General features: G+C 40.9%; 1 protein-coding gene across 1 annotated transcript in view; it reads right to left on the bottom strand.

The window, feature by feature from the left end:
• Positions 1–7,481: 7,481 nt before the first annotated feature.
• Positions 7,482–13,264, bottom strand: part of FDX1 (ferredoxin 1) — a gene marked incomplete at its 5' end in the record, with an annotated part of 29,386 nt that continues 23,603 nt past the window's right edge. Inside the window, one exon of the mRNA XM_035009420.1 lies at positions 7,482–9,149. Coding sequence (XP_034865311.1) covers positions 9,035–9,149 — 115 coding nt within the window. The remainder of the gene's footprint in view (positions 9,150–13,264) is intronic.

Below are 13,264 nucleotides of genomic sequence, written 5' to 3'. Positions count from 1 at the left end.
AAATCAAATTCACTGAAGGAGACCCATGTGGACATGTCAGAGCCTTCTAAGTATAAAGTGCTAATAATCTAGGATTCACCTAGCCCACTTCTCGGGTTCTCTAGACCAGAGGTTGCGAGATGAGAATCCACTCTTGCTGCTTGTGGCTATTTTATTCAGCCCATATAACATGAAAAACAAACCAAACTTAAAATCCTTACAAACATGTAACAATCAGGAGATTTCACATAAAAACTTGGGTCCCAGCTTCTCTTGGGGAAAAAAAAAAATCTGAAAATACCAGCCTGTCTTCCTATTTGGCAACAACTGGCTGGAGAGAAATAGCAGCTGCTACCCCCCACCCTGAACCCCCTAGATGGGACATGGTCTCATATGCCAGTCCCTACGTGGGGCTTTCCAGGTGACCCCAGAGTCTTCAGAAACTGACCTGAAGCATTCCTTGTCCAAAACCATAGCCCCTCATCTCCAGTCTGGGTTTATCAGATGACCAAATTAGCCAATTCTTTCAAGACTAACAAGTTCCACCAATAAACTCTCTCCTGTTAATTACTCAGTGCTAGTCTTTGATTGGATGTGGAAGGCATCTTGGAGAAGAGGGACATAACAGGTACTACACAAAGGGGTGGACAGAGGAAAGGGTAGGGTCAGGTGGCAGGGGGTAGGCAGAGCACCCCTGAGAATCAGAATTCCTCTATTACTCAGCTCCTTCAAGGCTGTGAGGCTTGAAGGAGCTGGGTAAATGTAAAAAGGGAAAGACGTGAAAGGGGGAGGGGCAGGACAGAGGGAGGAGCTAGAACAGAATTTACATCTTGGCAGGCCATGTGAGTTGGATAGGGAGAGACTCCCTCTCCTTTTCAAGCCTCACGGACAAGTGTTTAAAAGAAAAACATTAATAGCCATGCACTTCTCAATTTTATTACTAATCAAAACTTAACATGCTTGGAAGTTTTGAATGAGGTGTTAAGTGCAAAGTATGTTACCTTGGGCAGGGGTGAGCTTTTTCTAGTTCAAAACTACAAAAAAGTCAAGAGTAATGGAATGTTTCACCCAGATGGTTTGGCTCTTTGATATCTACAAACATTTTGAAAACACTTAAAATATTTTTCAACTTTTCTGTGCAGTTGCATTAGGTGATGACTGTTGGCTTACTTATTTCCTGTTTAGCTTTTCCTTTGCTCTCCCTCCAAACAACTTTTTTGGACTTGCGGCATAAAAAACATTGTGTAATAATGGAGACAAATGAGTGCCAACAGGTGGTTTCGAAATCTAATGCCTTGCGGTAAGTTCTGTTGTCCTGCTGCTTGGCATGTATTCTGGGCTTGATATTGGATATTTTGAGGTGTGCACATTAACCACATCAAGATGAGGCTCTGACCCCCCAAGGATGGGGTTTCACAGGGGCTCTGGCAGAGCTCCAAGGCTGCGCATGATTCCTACACAAATGCAACCAGCTGGTTGGCCGAGAGCTGGTGCAAGTTAGATGAACATTTTAGTCTCTGGTAGAGTATGAAAAAGCCAGAAAAGTCAGCTTTCTAGGGCCATGCTCTCTCTGCCCTTTACAATGAAAGAAACCTCCATACTCTAAAGGTCTGATCATTGAGCACTGCACTATGCAGGACACACAAGCAGAAGCTGGCAGAGGTGGGCGCCAGGTCAAAGTATGCCCACCCCCCTGCCGGGTACATGAGCACTTTATTTTCAGTTTCGTGCTATCTGGCAGCATTCTCAAAAGAAATAATCATCTTGCCCTTCTAAAGAGCTCAACTGTCTGGCAAACTAACGAAGACTTAAAAACACTTGAAACTTTGTCTCCTCATCGTCCTGATAAGAGCTATAACCTAAGCCTTTAACCTTGGAAGCTGTCGATGGTATAGAACCTATTTGCCTTTATTTAGTTTAGTGACTCATTTAACATAATTACGCTTATTAATCCAAGGCTCTAACCCAGGGTTTTCTCCTCTCACGAGCCCCTGCTGTTTTACCCCAGAAACCTTTTGGGAAACAGTGGTGGGCAAGCCAGTAAGTCTTTTCATAGGAGATTCATATAAAAAATTCCACTACTATTGACTGACCACCTACTGTGTGCCGGAGACTCCTCCAGGCATTTGGAATATAACGTGGAGAAGAGAGACTGGATTTTTAAATGGCCAACAGACACATGAAAAAGTGTTCAACATCGCTCGGCATCAGGGAAATCCAAATCAAAACCTCAATGAGAGACCACCTCACACCTTTCAGAATGGCTAAAATTAGCAAGTCAGGAAATGACAGATGTTGGCGGGGATGCGGAGAAAGGGGAACCCCCCTACACTGTTGGTGGGAATGCAAGCTGGTGCAGCCACTCTGGAAAACAGTATGGGGGTTCCTCAAAAAGTTGAAAATAGAGCTACCCTATGACCCAGCAATTGCACTACTGGGTATTTACCCCAAAGATACAAATGTAGGGATCCAAAGGGGTACGTGCACCCCGATGTTTATAGCAGCCATGTCCACAATAGCCAAACTATGGAAAGAGCCAAGATGTCCATTGACAGATGAATGGATAAAGAAGATGTGGTATATATATACAATGGAATATTATGCAGCCATCAAAAGGAATGAGATCTGGCCATTTGCAACGACGTGGATGGAACTGGAGGGTGTTATGCTGAGCAAAATAATCAGAGAAAGACATGTATCATATGATCTCACTGATATAAGGAATTCTTAATCTCAGGAAACAAACTGAGGGTTGCTGGAGTGGGGGCTGGGGTGGGAGGGATGGGGTGGCTGGGTGATAGACACTGGAGAGGGTATGTGCTATGGTGAGCGCTGTGAATTGTGCAAGACTGTTGAATCACAGATCTGTACCTCTGAAACAAATAATGCAGTATATGTTAAGAAAAACAAAAAAGAAGAAGATAGTAGGAGGGGAAGAATGAAGGGGGGAAATCGGAGGGGGAGACGAACCATGAGAGATGATGGACTCTGATAAACAAACTGAGGGTTCTAGAAGGGAGGGGGGTGGGAGGATGTGTTAACCTGGTGATGGGTATTAAAGAGGGCACGTATTGAATGGAGCACTGGGTGTTATGCACAAACAATGAATCATGGAACACTACATCAAAAACTGATGATGTAATGTATGGTGATTAACATCACAATAAAAAAGTAAAAAAAATCAAAGAACATGAAATATTTGTACATAAATTTAACGAGTTATGTGCAAGAATTGTACACTGAAAACTATGAAACATTGCTGAGAGAAATTAAAGACATAAATGTAGAACTATACCATGGATCAAATAAAACTTGTCTTCAAATTGATCTTTTAAAAAAAAAAAAGACTGATTTTTTTTTATTATGTTATGTTAATCACCATACATTACATCATTTGTTTTTTGTTTGTTTGTTTTTTAAAGATTTTATTTATTTATTTGAGAGCCAGAGACAGAGATAGCGAGTGAGAACACTGAGCGGGGAGGAGAGGGAGAAGCAGGCTCCCCACTGAGCAGGGAGCCCGATGCGGGGCTCGATCCCAGGACCCTGGGATCACGACCTGAGCCGAAGGCAGATGCTTAACCGACTGAGCCACCCAGGCGCCCCACATCATTAGTTTTTGATGTAGTGTTCCATGATTCACTGTTTGTGTATAACACCCAGTGCTCCATTCAATACGTGCCCTCTTTAATACCCATCACCAAGCTAACCCATCCCCCCACCCCCTTCCCCTCTAGAACCCTCAGTTTGTTTCTCAGAGTCCATAGTCTCTCATGGTTCGGATTTTAATCCGATTTTAATAAAAGGGAGGAGCCATCACTGTTGATTTTGTAATTCAAATCTGATCTTAGGTAGACCACATCAGTTGAAATTACTGTACATATGGGAATCCTTTTGGCAATTTCACTTGGTCGTACAGGACACAGCTCAAAACTGAGCAGCCAGAGTGTGCTACTTCCCCACAGCAGAGTTCTGTTAAATGGAACCCTGATGGGATTATTAAAACTTCCTCCTCTAAGTATTTTCTCTCATGCTCAAGAAATGGTTTATCTATCATGCAAGATATAGCCAATGATCATACTTGAAAAACCAGATTGGGCTATCTAGAAATATGTAAAAAAATTTTTTGAGCTTGATAAACAGAACGTATTTAAATTCCTATGTATATCTCAGTTTAGCAGGAAACAGGTAAGCTGATCATGGTAGAGTGCTATTCTCCCTTTCAGAACAGGTTTCCATGTGGCAGTGTGTTTTAGAGTATTACCAGGAACTCTGTGGTTTGAAAGAACTGATGTTGCTCTAAAAAGTAAACAATTTGTATTTCCATTTTCAGTGACAGGTACTTTCCTTCTTTTACTTTTATTAGAATTGCTCCTTCTTTTTTTCTTTTTTTTTTTAAACATTTTTTTTTTTTTTAAGATTTTATTTATTTATTTGAGAGAGAGAATGAGAGACAGAGAGCATGAGAGGGAGGAGGGTCAGAGGGAGAAGCAGACTCCCTGCTGAGCAGGGAGCCCGATGCGGGACTCGATCCCAGGACTCCAGGATCATGACCTGAGCCGAAGGCAGTCGCTTAACCAACTGAGCCACCCAGGCGCCCGCTCCTTATTTTTTTCTTTCAATAAAAAGGCAATGAGTTATTTCCAGCCCACATTCATCGCTGTATTGTTATCTGCTTCCTTTTGTAGTTATTACAGGCTAGAAATTGTCAACTCATCGCTATTGCTCAAGGACTTAATACAGGTGGTTATCAATGGACTGTTTCTCTAACATAAAAGATTACAATAAAGCACGTTCATTTTAGCACATTCATCATAGTTAGGCTTAAGATTAATCCCCTGTACACATGTGCTTTTTAAAAATAAGTCTTCTAGGGCGCCTGGGTAGCTCAGTCGGGTAAGCGACTGCCTTCGGCTCAGGTCATGATCCCAGGGTCCTGGGATCAAGTCCCACATCAGGCTCCCTGCTCTGTGGGGAGCCTGCTTCTCCCTCTCCCCCTCACCCTGCTGGTGTTCCCTCTCTCGCTGTGTCTCTCTCTGTCAAATAAATAAATAAAATCTTTAAAAAAAAAAAAAAATAAGTCTTCTAAGTGGGAAAGTCAAAGAATCGAGCCCCAGTCTGCAATTTCTACATAATAAGAATTCTACCTCTGCATTATTACCTAAGGTGGAGATTTTGTCAAGAAGTGATAATCAACAATCACAGTTTTATAGTGTTTTACACTAACGCTCTGCTTTAGTGCTTACAGTTAAAGATGTTTACACACCTCATCTTTTAAGTAACTAAAAAACGTTGTCCAAAGGATATTATTACACGGATGAGAGAGTAGTTTGGCTGAGGTACTGGGTATAATTATCTCTACTTACCGCCTATGTAATCAGAGGCTTGACTGCCTCAAGATGGAACGTTTGTGAGGAGGCGCAGATAGGCCTCAAGAGGTCTTTGTATAATTTTCTATGAATTATAAAGGATTCTCATACAAATACATGGTGAGCACGTGTCAAAGATTTATTTAACTCATTAATGAGGGGACCAGCAGAATGACAAAGCTGGTTCAAAGAAGGGCATGAGAAAGTACTACACGCACGCACACATATGTACACGCAAGTGGAAAAGAGTGTGGAAGGGGACTGCTCAGGCAGCTGTAAGACAAGATGATGCCCTACAAGGCAAGACACCATAACTCTCTGTTGCCTTTTCTACCAAAAAGAAAGTAAGTATGAGATGAGCATGGCTGCATTCCAAGAAGGCTTAGTGACATAAAACAGGTGGTGGGCTTGATTTGACCTACAGGACATAGTTTGCTAATGCCCCTATCTTAGAAGAACAGGTGATCCTCAGTGCCCAGGTAGACAGTCCTCTAAGTACCACTTTAAAGTGACCTGCTGTGATCTTTTTGCTTTATTTCCAAGTTTTAGATAATTTTTTAAACAGTATCCAGGTCTTCAAACAATAAACCCCATGCTTTTCCCTCACTGCAAAGGAGACCTTACCTTGCTATCTCTCTGAGGCATACTCAGTCTTTGGAGTTCAGTTAGGAAACAAAGTAAGACTGTATTAAAGATAGGACATTAAAATAAAACTATTAAGAAGAGTGTCTTTCTCAATTTTCTCAGTCTTTGGTTTGCTTGGTTTGGGAAAATAGTCTGCGAACTAACTACCTATCTCTTTTTCACTGCCTTAAGGAATCCTCATTAGGACCAATGGGAAGCCTAAGGCTGATGAGAAATCACTGAGGCCTTCCAAAATACATGATGGCAGACATTCCCAAGATGGAGGAGCGTCCATTTGAAGGCTTGGTCATGACGGTGTCACATGACTCAAGGCAACAGAGACCATATATCACCTATAGGATCTCAGCACTTGTATTTCAAGAACTACCTACGTACAAGATCTAAGACCAGCAGAGCAACCTGACTTTAGCTCATTCAAAAGCTATTTCATTCAAGGTATGTTTTAAAAAGGTGACAAGTTGAACAATCCTTTTTAATACAGTGGAAATTATCTGATCTCTCAGGAAAACAGGTATGTACTGATTTCTGTTAAGTTGGAGTAAAGAGGCAGGCTCAGTATATAGGCCTATATTGAGCTCATGCAGTCGTATCCATAACAGGAGACTGCCACAGAGCAAGATGCTGGAAGCATATTCTTTTAAGATCCCGTTTTGTTCAACTCAAGTATTTATTATATACCTATTGTGGGATAAATACCGCGATAAGACACTGCAGTTACAAAGCTGAACACGACCCAGTCCTTATTCTTAAAAACTTAATCTATCAAGGGACACGTAATAAGTGCTGCATGTAAGAAAGCTATATAATGCCATATGTAGGAAATGCTATAAAGGGCAGTCCGAGGCAGAGGCTTTGGGCAGATGAGGGAGAGATAAAGACTACTGGGTGAATCAAGCTGAGGGGTCATGGTTTCAGCAACGGCTCATAGACGAGGGAAGCAGAAAGGCACAGTGGCTCTGCTTAATTTTATAACATCAAACCAAGTCTGAAAATTAAAAGACAAGACATTCAGGTGATAAGATGGGCAGATGAGAGTCAGAAGGAAAGAGGAATGAAGTCACTGCTTAGATGATTTCTTACTAACAGTTTCTGCAGAAGTAACGCCTCTCACTACAGAGGTCTTTCCCATCCACTTCGCTCCTCAATGGCCTCTGGTAGATTTAAATTATCTTTTAACCCCCTGTTTCTGTTCTGAAATAACCACTCTGTGTCTGCAAGTGATCATGTCTTCCTCCTGCCAGCTGGTTTTCTAATTTTTAAGTTTCTAGAAACATAAACAAAAGAAAATCTGATAAAAACAACTTGATATCATGTGATGTGTTGACACATGAAAGGAATCCTGTTGTTGCTTAACCAAGATCATATTTCTATTCTTAAATATTTCTCTAATAGGAAACAAAGTTTGTGTATAATGTTTGAATACCTTTGAATAGTTTACACTTAGAATAAAGTTTCATGTACTATTTTTAGAAATGTACATACAACACATTATTTCTATTTTTTAATTTATAGAGTGATAAGTTAGCCTATAAATAAGAAATCCATCTAACAAATTCTGATCCAAAATGTGGTTGACCACAAAATTTGAGGGAGTTTAAGAGCAGGACACCAATTAAAATAGTTGTAAAAAAGAAGAAAAAGATGGGAAAACATATAATGAATCTAAGTTCCCCCTTAGAAAACAATTTTTTAAGCAAAATGTAATTGTTCTGATAAATGCTAAATGACTACGATAGAAACCACATGGATCACCATACTTAAGTAGTTATAAAGAAAATAAGAAAACTGTCCTTTAAGACAAAAATTAGACAATATTTTCACAGCGAAAGTTAGGCAAGAGGTTTTCAAAATTCTTATAATCATTCACTTGAAAAACTAATTCAGCAGTTCTGAATTACTTATGTTAATTACAGGTTGGTTTTATTTGTGAAAACCAAATACAATATTAAGAGTTAGCCCGTAACCAACAATTATATATACTGTTATGCCAAAGGAAGCTGCCTTTCTTGATGGCAAAATGCAGAGGAATGTTAACTAAAATTATACAGCATTGAAAGGGAACCCATCACTATTCTCTCGGATTTTAACCAACTGTCAGGAAGAAAACTGTTGGGGGAGTTATAGAATAAAACCAGTGAACCATCATAATAAAGAATCTTTCAAAATGCAATGTAAGAGCGAAATCCAGCCCTTCTTGAAACGTTTAGAACACTGTTAGAAGGCCAGTCTTCTCAGGCAGTAATGCGCCAGAAAGCTAACCTCAAAGTAAGGATTACTGTGGTGACTTTCATCATGTCTGCAAGTTCTCTGACACCCTCTCTTCAAATGATGGGCCAGACTCAGTGCCTCACTGTTCATGGAAAGAAGAGGCAGGAGTGATAGTGCGTGACTTGCAGAACTAAGTCCCTGCTTCTGCCTGGCCCCTGAGCCCCCTCACAGGTGCTGGCTCTTGGAAATCAGCCCCCAGCACTTTTCACTGGATCAAAATTCTGAAATATTTATTTAGAAGGCAGTAAGAGTCTTTGAAATTGAGCGGTTTACTGAGCGATTACTTTTGTCCATTATATTCCTAATTTCTCTAGTTTCAGTCTGAACACATAACTTGGAGTAAGAAGATATGGGTTCTAGTACATATTTTCTAATTTGTTCTATGGCTCTAGATATGCCATTTTAGATCTCTGCCTTCACCCACATCTAACAGGGAAAATAATACCTTTTTTAACCTAACTTACACGTAATTAGGCATAAGATTTAGGTAAAAATATCTTGCTAAAGTTGCTAAACAAACATAAGGTAAAATATATAAGGTTCTATAATACTAAGTATTTTCTAATATTTGATTTGCTTTTTATAAGTTGACCAAAATAAAGACTGCATACTTTTAGAACTACAAAATGCAGGAGTTATGGAAGGTCAATTAAAGTGGTAAGGCTAATCATAATAATAAACCCCTTCACCAATGTTCTCACGTAATTACATTAAGAAATAATAATTATAAAAATAGGTAAAATTTTGTGAAAATATTCCCAATTTATTCTTGCTTAGGAGTTCTTGCCCACATCCACGGCTTGTCTGGCATCGGCCACAGCATCAGGTACTCGAACTGTCATATTGTCCATAGACTTTGTCAAATAGATTTGGCAGCCCAACCGAGATCTGCATAAAAAAGGGAGAAGTATGGTTTAGGATTAAGCATGTATCATTCACAAGGCAATGCAGTTAACAGGACATTTTCTTACCCAAAGCAGTGAAGGATTTACTTACCTTTTAAATTTCCATTATGTCGAAACACATATACCCAACCCTTTCAAAACTAGAGGCTACATGGAAATGTCAATGAGAAACAGAACACAAAGCACGGTGTGCCGAAGCATTTTCATCTTCAGTCTCTAGCATCTCCTACAGCTACTGTGTTTCGGTGAAAGGGCTGACGAGCAATGAAATCATCAGAAGGCCCGACAGTGGAGAAGAGAACAGAGGTTTGAGCAACACCAGGAGAATGATTCATCAATCCCCCGGGCTTTGAAACCATATGGACGAGAAAAGAAAGCTACCCTTTGTAAGACCATTAAAACAAGAAATTTGAAATAAATACATAGACTTAAGTCATCAATTACCAGATGCATATTTTTGCCACATTTTAAGATGCATCTTAAAATCAGTGGCTTCTGACGATCACAGCTGCACTGGGAGGCGACAGTCCCGTCAGAGCTGCGAACTCAGTGTTTGACGTGTGTCTTTTCAACTGAGTTGTTGGAAGGGTGTTCATACTCCACGTGGGAATTTAATTATCACTCAAAATAAGTCCAAAAAGACAATGAAAGTTACAAATACAGAAGCATACACAGCAGGACATAAATCTGGTATGAGTAAAGCAAGTATTTGTCATTGAAAGAACTGTAATACCATTTTCTTTTTTTTCCCTTTGGAATTACTACCAATTTTATTTTATTTATATTTTACTTTTTTAACAGTGATGTACAAAGCTATGTCTAGATAAATATAAAAAGCTCTATTATTTTTTTTTTAAGATTTTATTTATTTATTTGAGAGAGAGAGAGTGAGAGAGAGAGCGCAAGAGGGGGTAGGGTTAGAGGGAGAAGCAGACTCCCTGCCGCGCAGGGAGCCCGACGCGGGACTCGATCCCGGGACTCCGGGATCATGACCTGAGCCGAAGGCAGTCGCCCAACCGACTGAGCCACCCAGGCGCCCTAAAAAGCTCTTTTAATATGCACAAAATGTCAAGTGATAACTTTGTACCAGTATTTCAATCAGCAGTGCTTTTCTCTTTGAGGCACATAAAAACAAATATATTAGTGTTAGAGTCAAATTGCCTACACTTTGATGGAATACGGCATGCAGGTCTTGGTTTCATTAATGTACCCATCCAGCTTTTACTGAGCATCAGTGGGTGTGCAAAGAACAGCCCCTCACTTCCATCGCTGGGTGGGGGCCGCCCGGGATGCGCTAAGGAGGCAGCAGCAGGGTACAGCCAACCAGCCAGTGGGCCAGAACCCGGCGCTGCACAGGGCACACTCACAGGCAGCTTTCCTGACCTAATCCGAAAGCTGAAGAGTAGGCAGGTTCCTCATAGGACTGCTGCGGGAATTAACTACCAATATCAGTATGAAGGAGGGAACTTTCAATCAATCATAAGAGATGAGACACATTTGCAGATCATTAACCTGTGAGATCGTGACCAACGCTACAGAGAGAGAAAGCCAGAAGGTCTGAGAAGAAAGAAGAAAGCACTTCCTTCTGGCCAGGGGAGATGGTACTTGGAATGGGCTTTAACAGAGGGGGAGGATGTAATATTTAATAAAAGCTAAAGGAGGAAGGCACGTGCGGCAAGGGTAACAGGGATTCAGGGCATGTCTGAGGCAATGTGGGTCTTCCACTTGGCTTGGCTACTGTGCAGGGAAGGTGATGGGCTAGAATGGCCACCAGGCCACAGACAGCTCTGAACACCAAAGAAAGTGTGAGCAATGAGGGACCACGGGGAAGTTTTTGAGCAAGGGAGTACGTAGGACCATAGGAAATACTGACTTCTGATAGAAAAAATCCCCTTCTACCAGTAATTCCTATTTGCTGATTACAAATAGCCCTGACAGTACTCAATTATGCCTTTAGTTCTGTCTGCAGGACAGAAATGTGGCGAGCCAATTTAGACAATTCATGCGGACTGTGGCGAGTCCTAGGGAGACTGCTGGCTATTCCTGGTGTTCCCATCAAGACAAGATAATGCCAGTAAGGCACTTTTAATGGAGTAAGCGAGACAGAGATGGAGACACAGCTGTTGGTGAAGGGGCCGCTTACAGCAAGCGCAGAGAGAGAACAGGAAGCGTGTTACGGGAACCCAGGGAGACAAGGCAGCTGTGCCCTGCGGCTCTGTTCTCCCCTCCCCCTCCACCTCCTTGCTGGACGTCCAGCCCAGGGAGAAAGTGTCTATACCTGCAGACCAGCAAACAGACCACAAGGTGGCCTTGATTTCACCCGGAGTTCCAAAAAAGTCTGACACTGTGCAAACCTGGACGGTATGTTCTCCAGTACCCTTTGCCATCTATACCCAACAGTGGAAATACACTGGGGGTGGGGGGTTACTTTACCCCTAAGGGTTGGTTTTCAATTCAGAGAAGTACAAGATCAAACGACTGTGGGGCCCAGTATAACCGATTCACACCAGGGCTCTGTCATTCTCTAGCTGTGTGGCCTTAAGCATATCTCATAGTTAAACCTTATTTTTCTACCTACGAAACGGTGATGATACTGCCTAACCCTGAAGGGTAGAAATAATCACTGTCAAGTACCTAGGCATGATAGTAAGTATCCGGCACATACACTGATATTTTTATCATTACAATGCTAAAAACTATTTAACAAGTGCTTTCTCCCCCAGACGCTGTTCTAAGAGCTTCCCACGACAACCCAGTGAGGCAGGTACTATTCTCATCCGCACCTTGCAACTACAGAAACTGAGGCCTCTGTGTACATTACCCCTGGAAATTGGTGGCGCCAGGCAATGACTATCATCAAATACTGATTCACAGGTAAATTCCTGAATTTCTCCTTCTATCGACCATTAATTTCACAACTAGTTGGGGATGCCCTATGGTGAATCAGTCCCTGGAGATACAGGAAAAAGGTGACCAGTAACCACTGTTAAGTGCCGTGTGAGCCCATGTATCACCAGTCCATTAGTAATCAAGGTGAAGAATACCCTATAATAAACATTAAACAAAGTGTTTTATCTTAAAATTAAAGACATTTACATAGCACTTAACTTTAAAAGACCTACAGGAACCAAAAGACAGAATTTCCTTGCGTCTTTGTTGTGGAACTCTGTGGTACCCCAGAAATCATTTAGATGTGGTTACTGGCTTTGAGCAAACTTATTTTCATTCCAGATATGGCCCAGTGATTTATAAGTGCTCCCTGTGAGAAGCAGTTCTCTTTCCCCACGACAGTCACTGGGTGCTTTCTGTGTGCTACTCCTCCCAAAAACAGGTGTCGACAGAGAATGTGGCACCTGAAGATGGGAAGGGGGGAACGGGGCTGTGGCAGCTACAGTCCACTTTGCTCTGAAGCCTAAAGAGACCCTGTTTTCCCAGGTTCTCCTGCTGGGGTACCAGTCTCACTGCCACCAACGGGGAAATGAACCACAAAAGGGAATAAAGTGATCTTCACCTCTAAATAAATACTAATGACCTAAACATTTTCGGGCAGATTAAATAAGATGGTTGATGTTAAGGATTTAACAAAATTATGATTATATAATATATACAATATCAAGCTATTGTTATTACTATTATTTTTAATTTCTTAAACAATTATTTTTCATGAGGGTCACCAAATTATGGTCAAACGCCAAAGCCAACCTTAATTAAGTCCTCATGATCTTGCCCCCTTGAAATAGTAACTCAACTAGCTACCTCCTCTGACTCCAACCAAAAGACAGGTAATTTTTAAAAATAAAGTATCACTCAATATCACTTGTTACTATAAATCTTACTACTTTTAAGAGTATTCTACCTATTATTAATATCAAGAATAAGCTCTGATTAAATTACTATTAAGGTACACTTAGAAACAGAACTATTCATTTTAATATAGTTACTATTATATATGACGTTTCTTTAAAAATTCTTTCAAGTAGGTAAGACTTCCCATGATAATTTCATCCAATTATCAAATCTGTCCTTCAAGAACACCATAAAAAGCATTAAATTGAATCCCAACTCATTAAATTGTGATAAATATTAATCCCTGGAATA

The sequence above is a fragment of the Mirounga leonina genome, unplaced genomic scaffold (assembly GCF_011800145.1).
Source record: "Mirounga leonina isolate KUSES-001 unplaced genomic scaffold, KU_Mleo_1.0 Mir_153, whole genome shotgun sequence".
Taxonomy (NCBI): domain Eukaryota; kingdom Metazoa; phylum Chordata; class Mammalia; order Carnivora; family Phocidae; genus Mirounga; species Mirounga leonina.
Note: the sequence above shows the minus strand (reverse complement) of the source record. Positions and strands in the feature narration are given on the sequence as shown.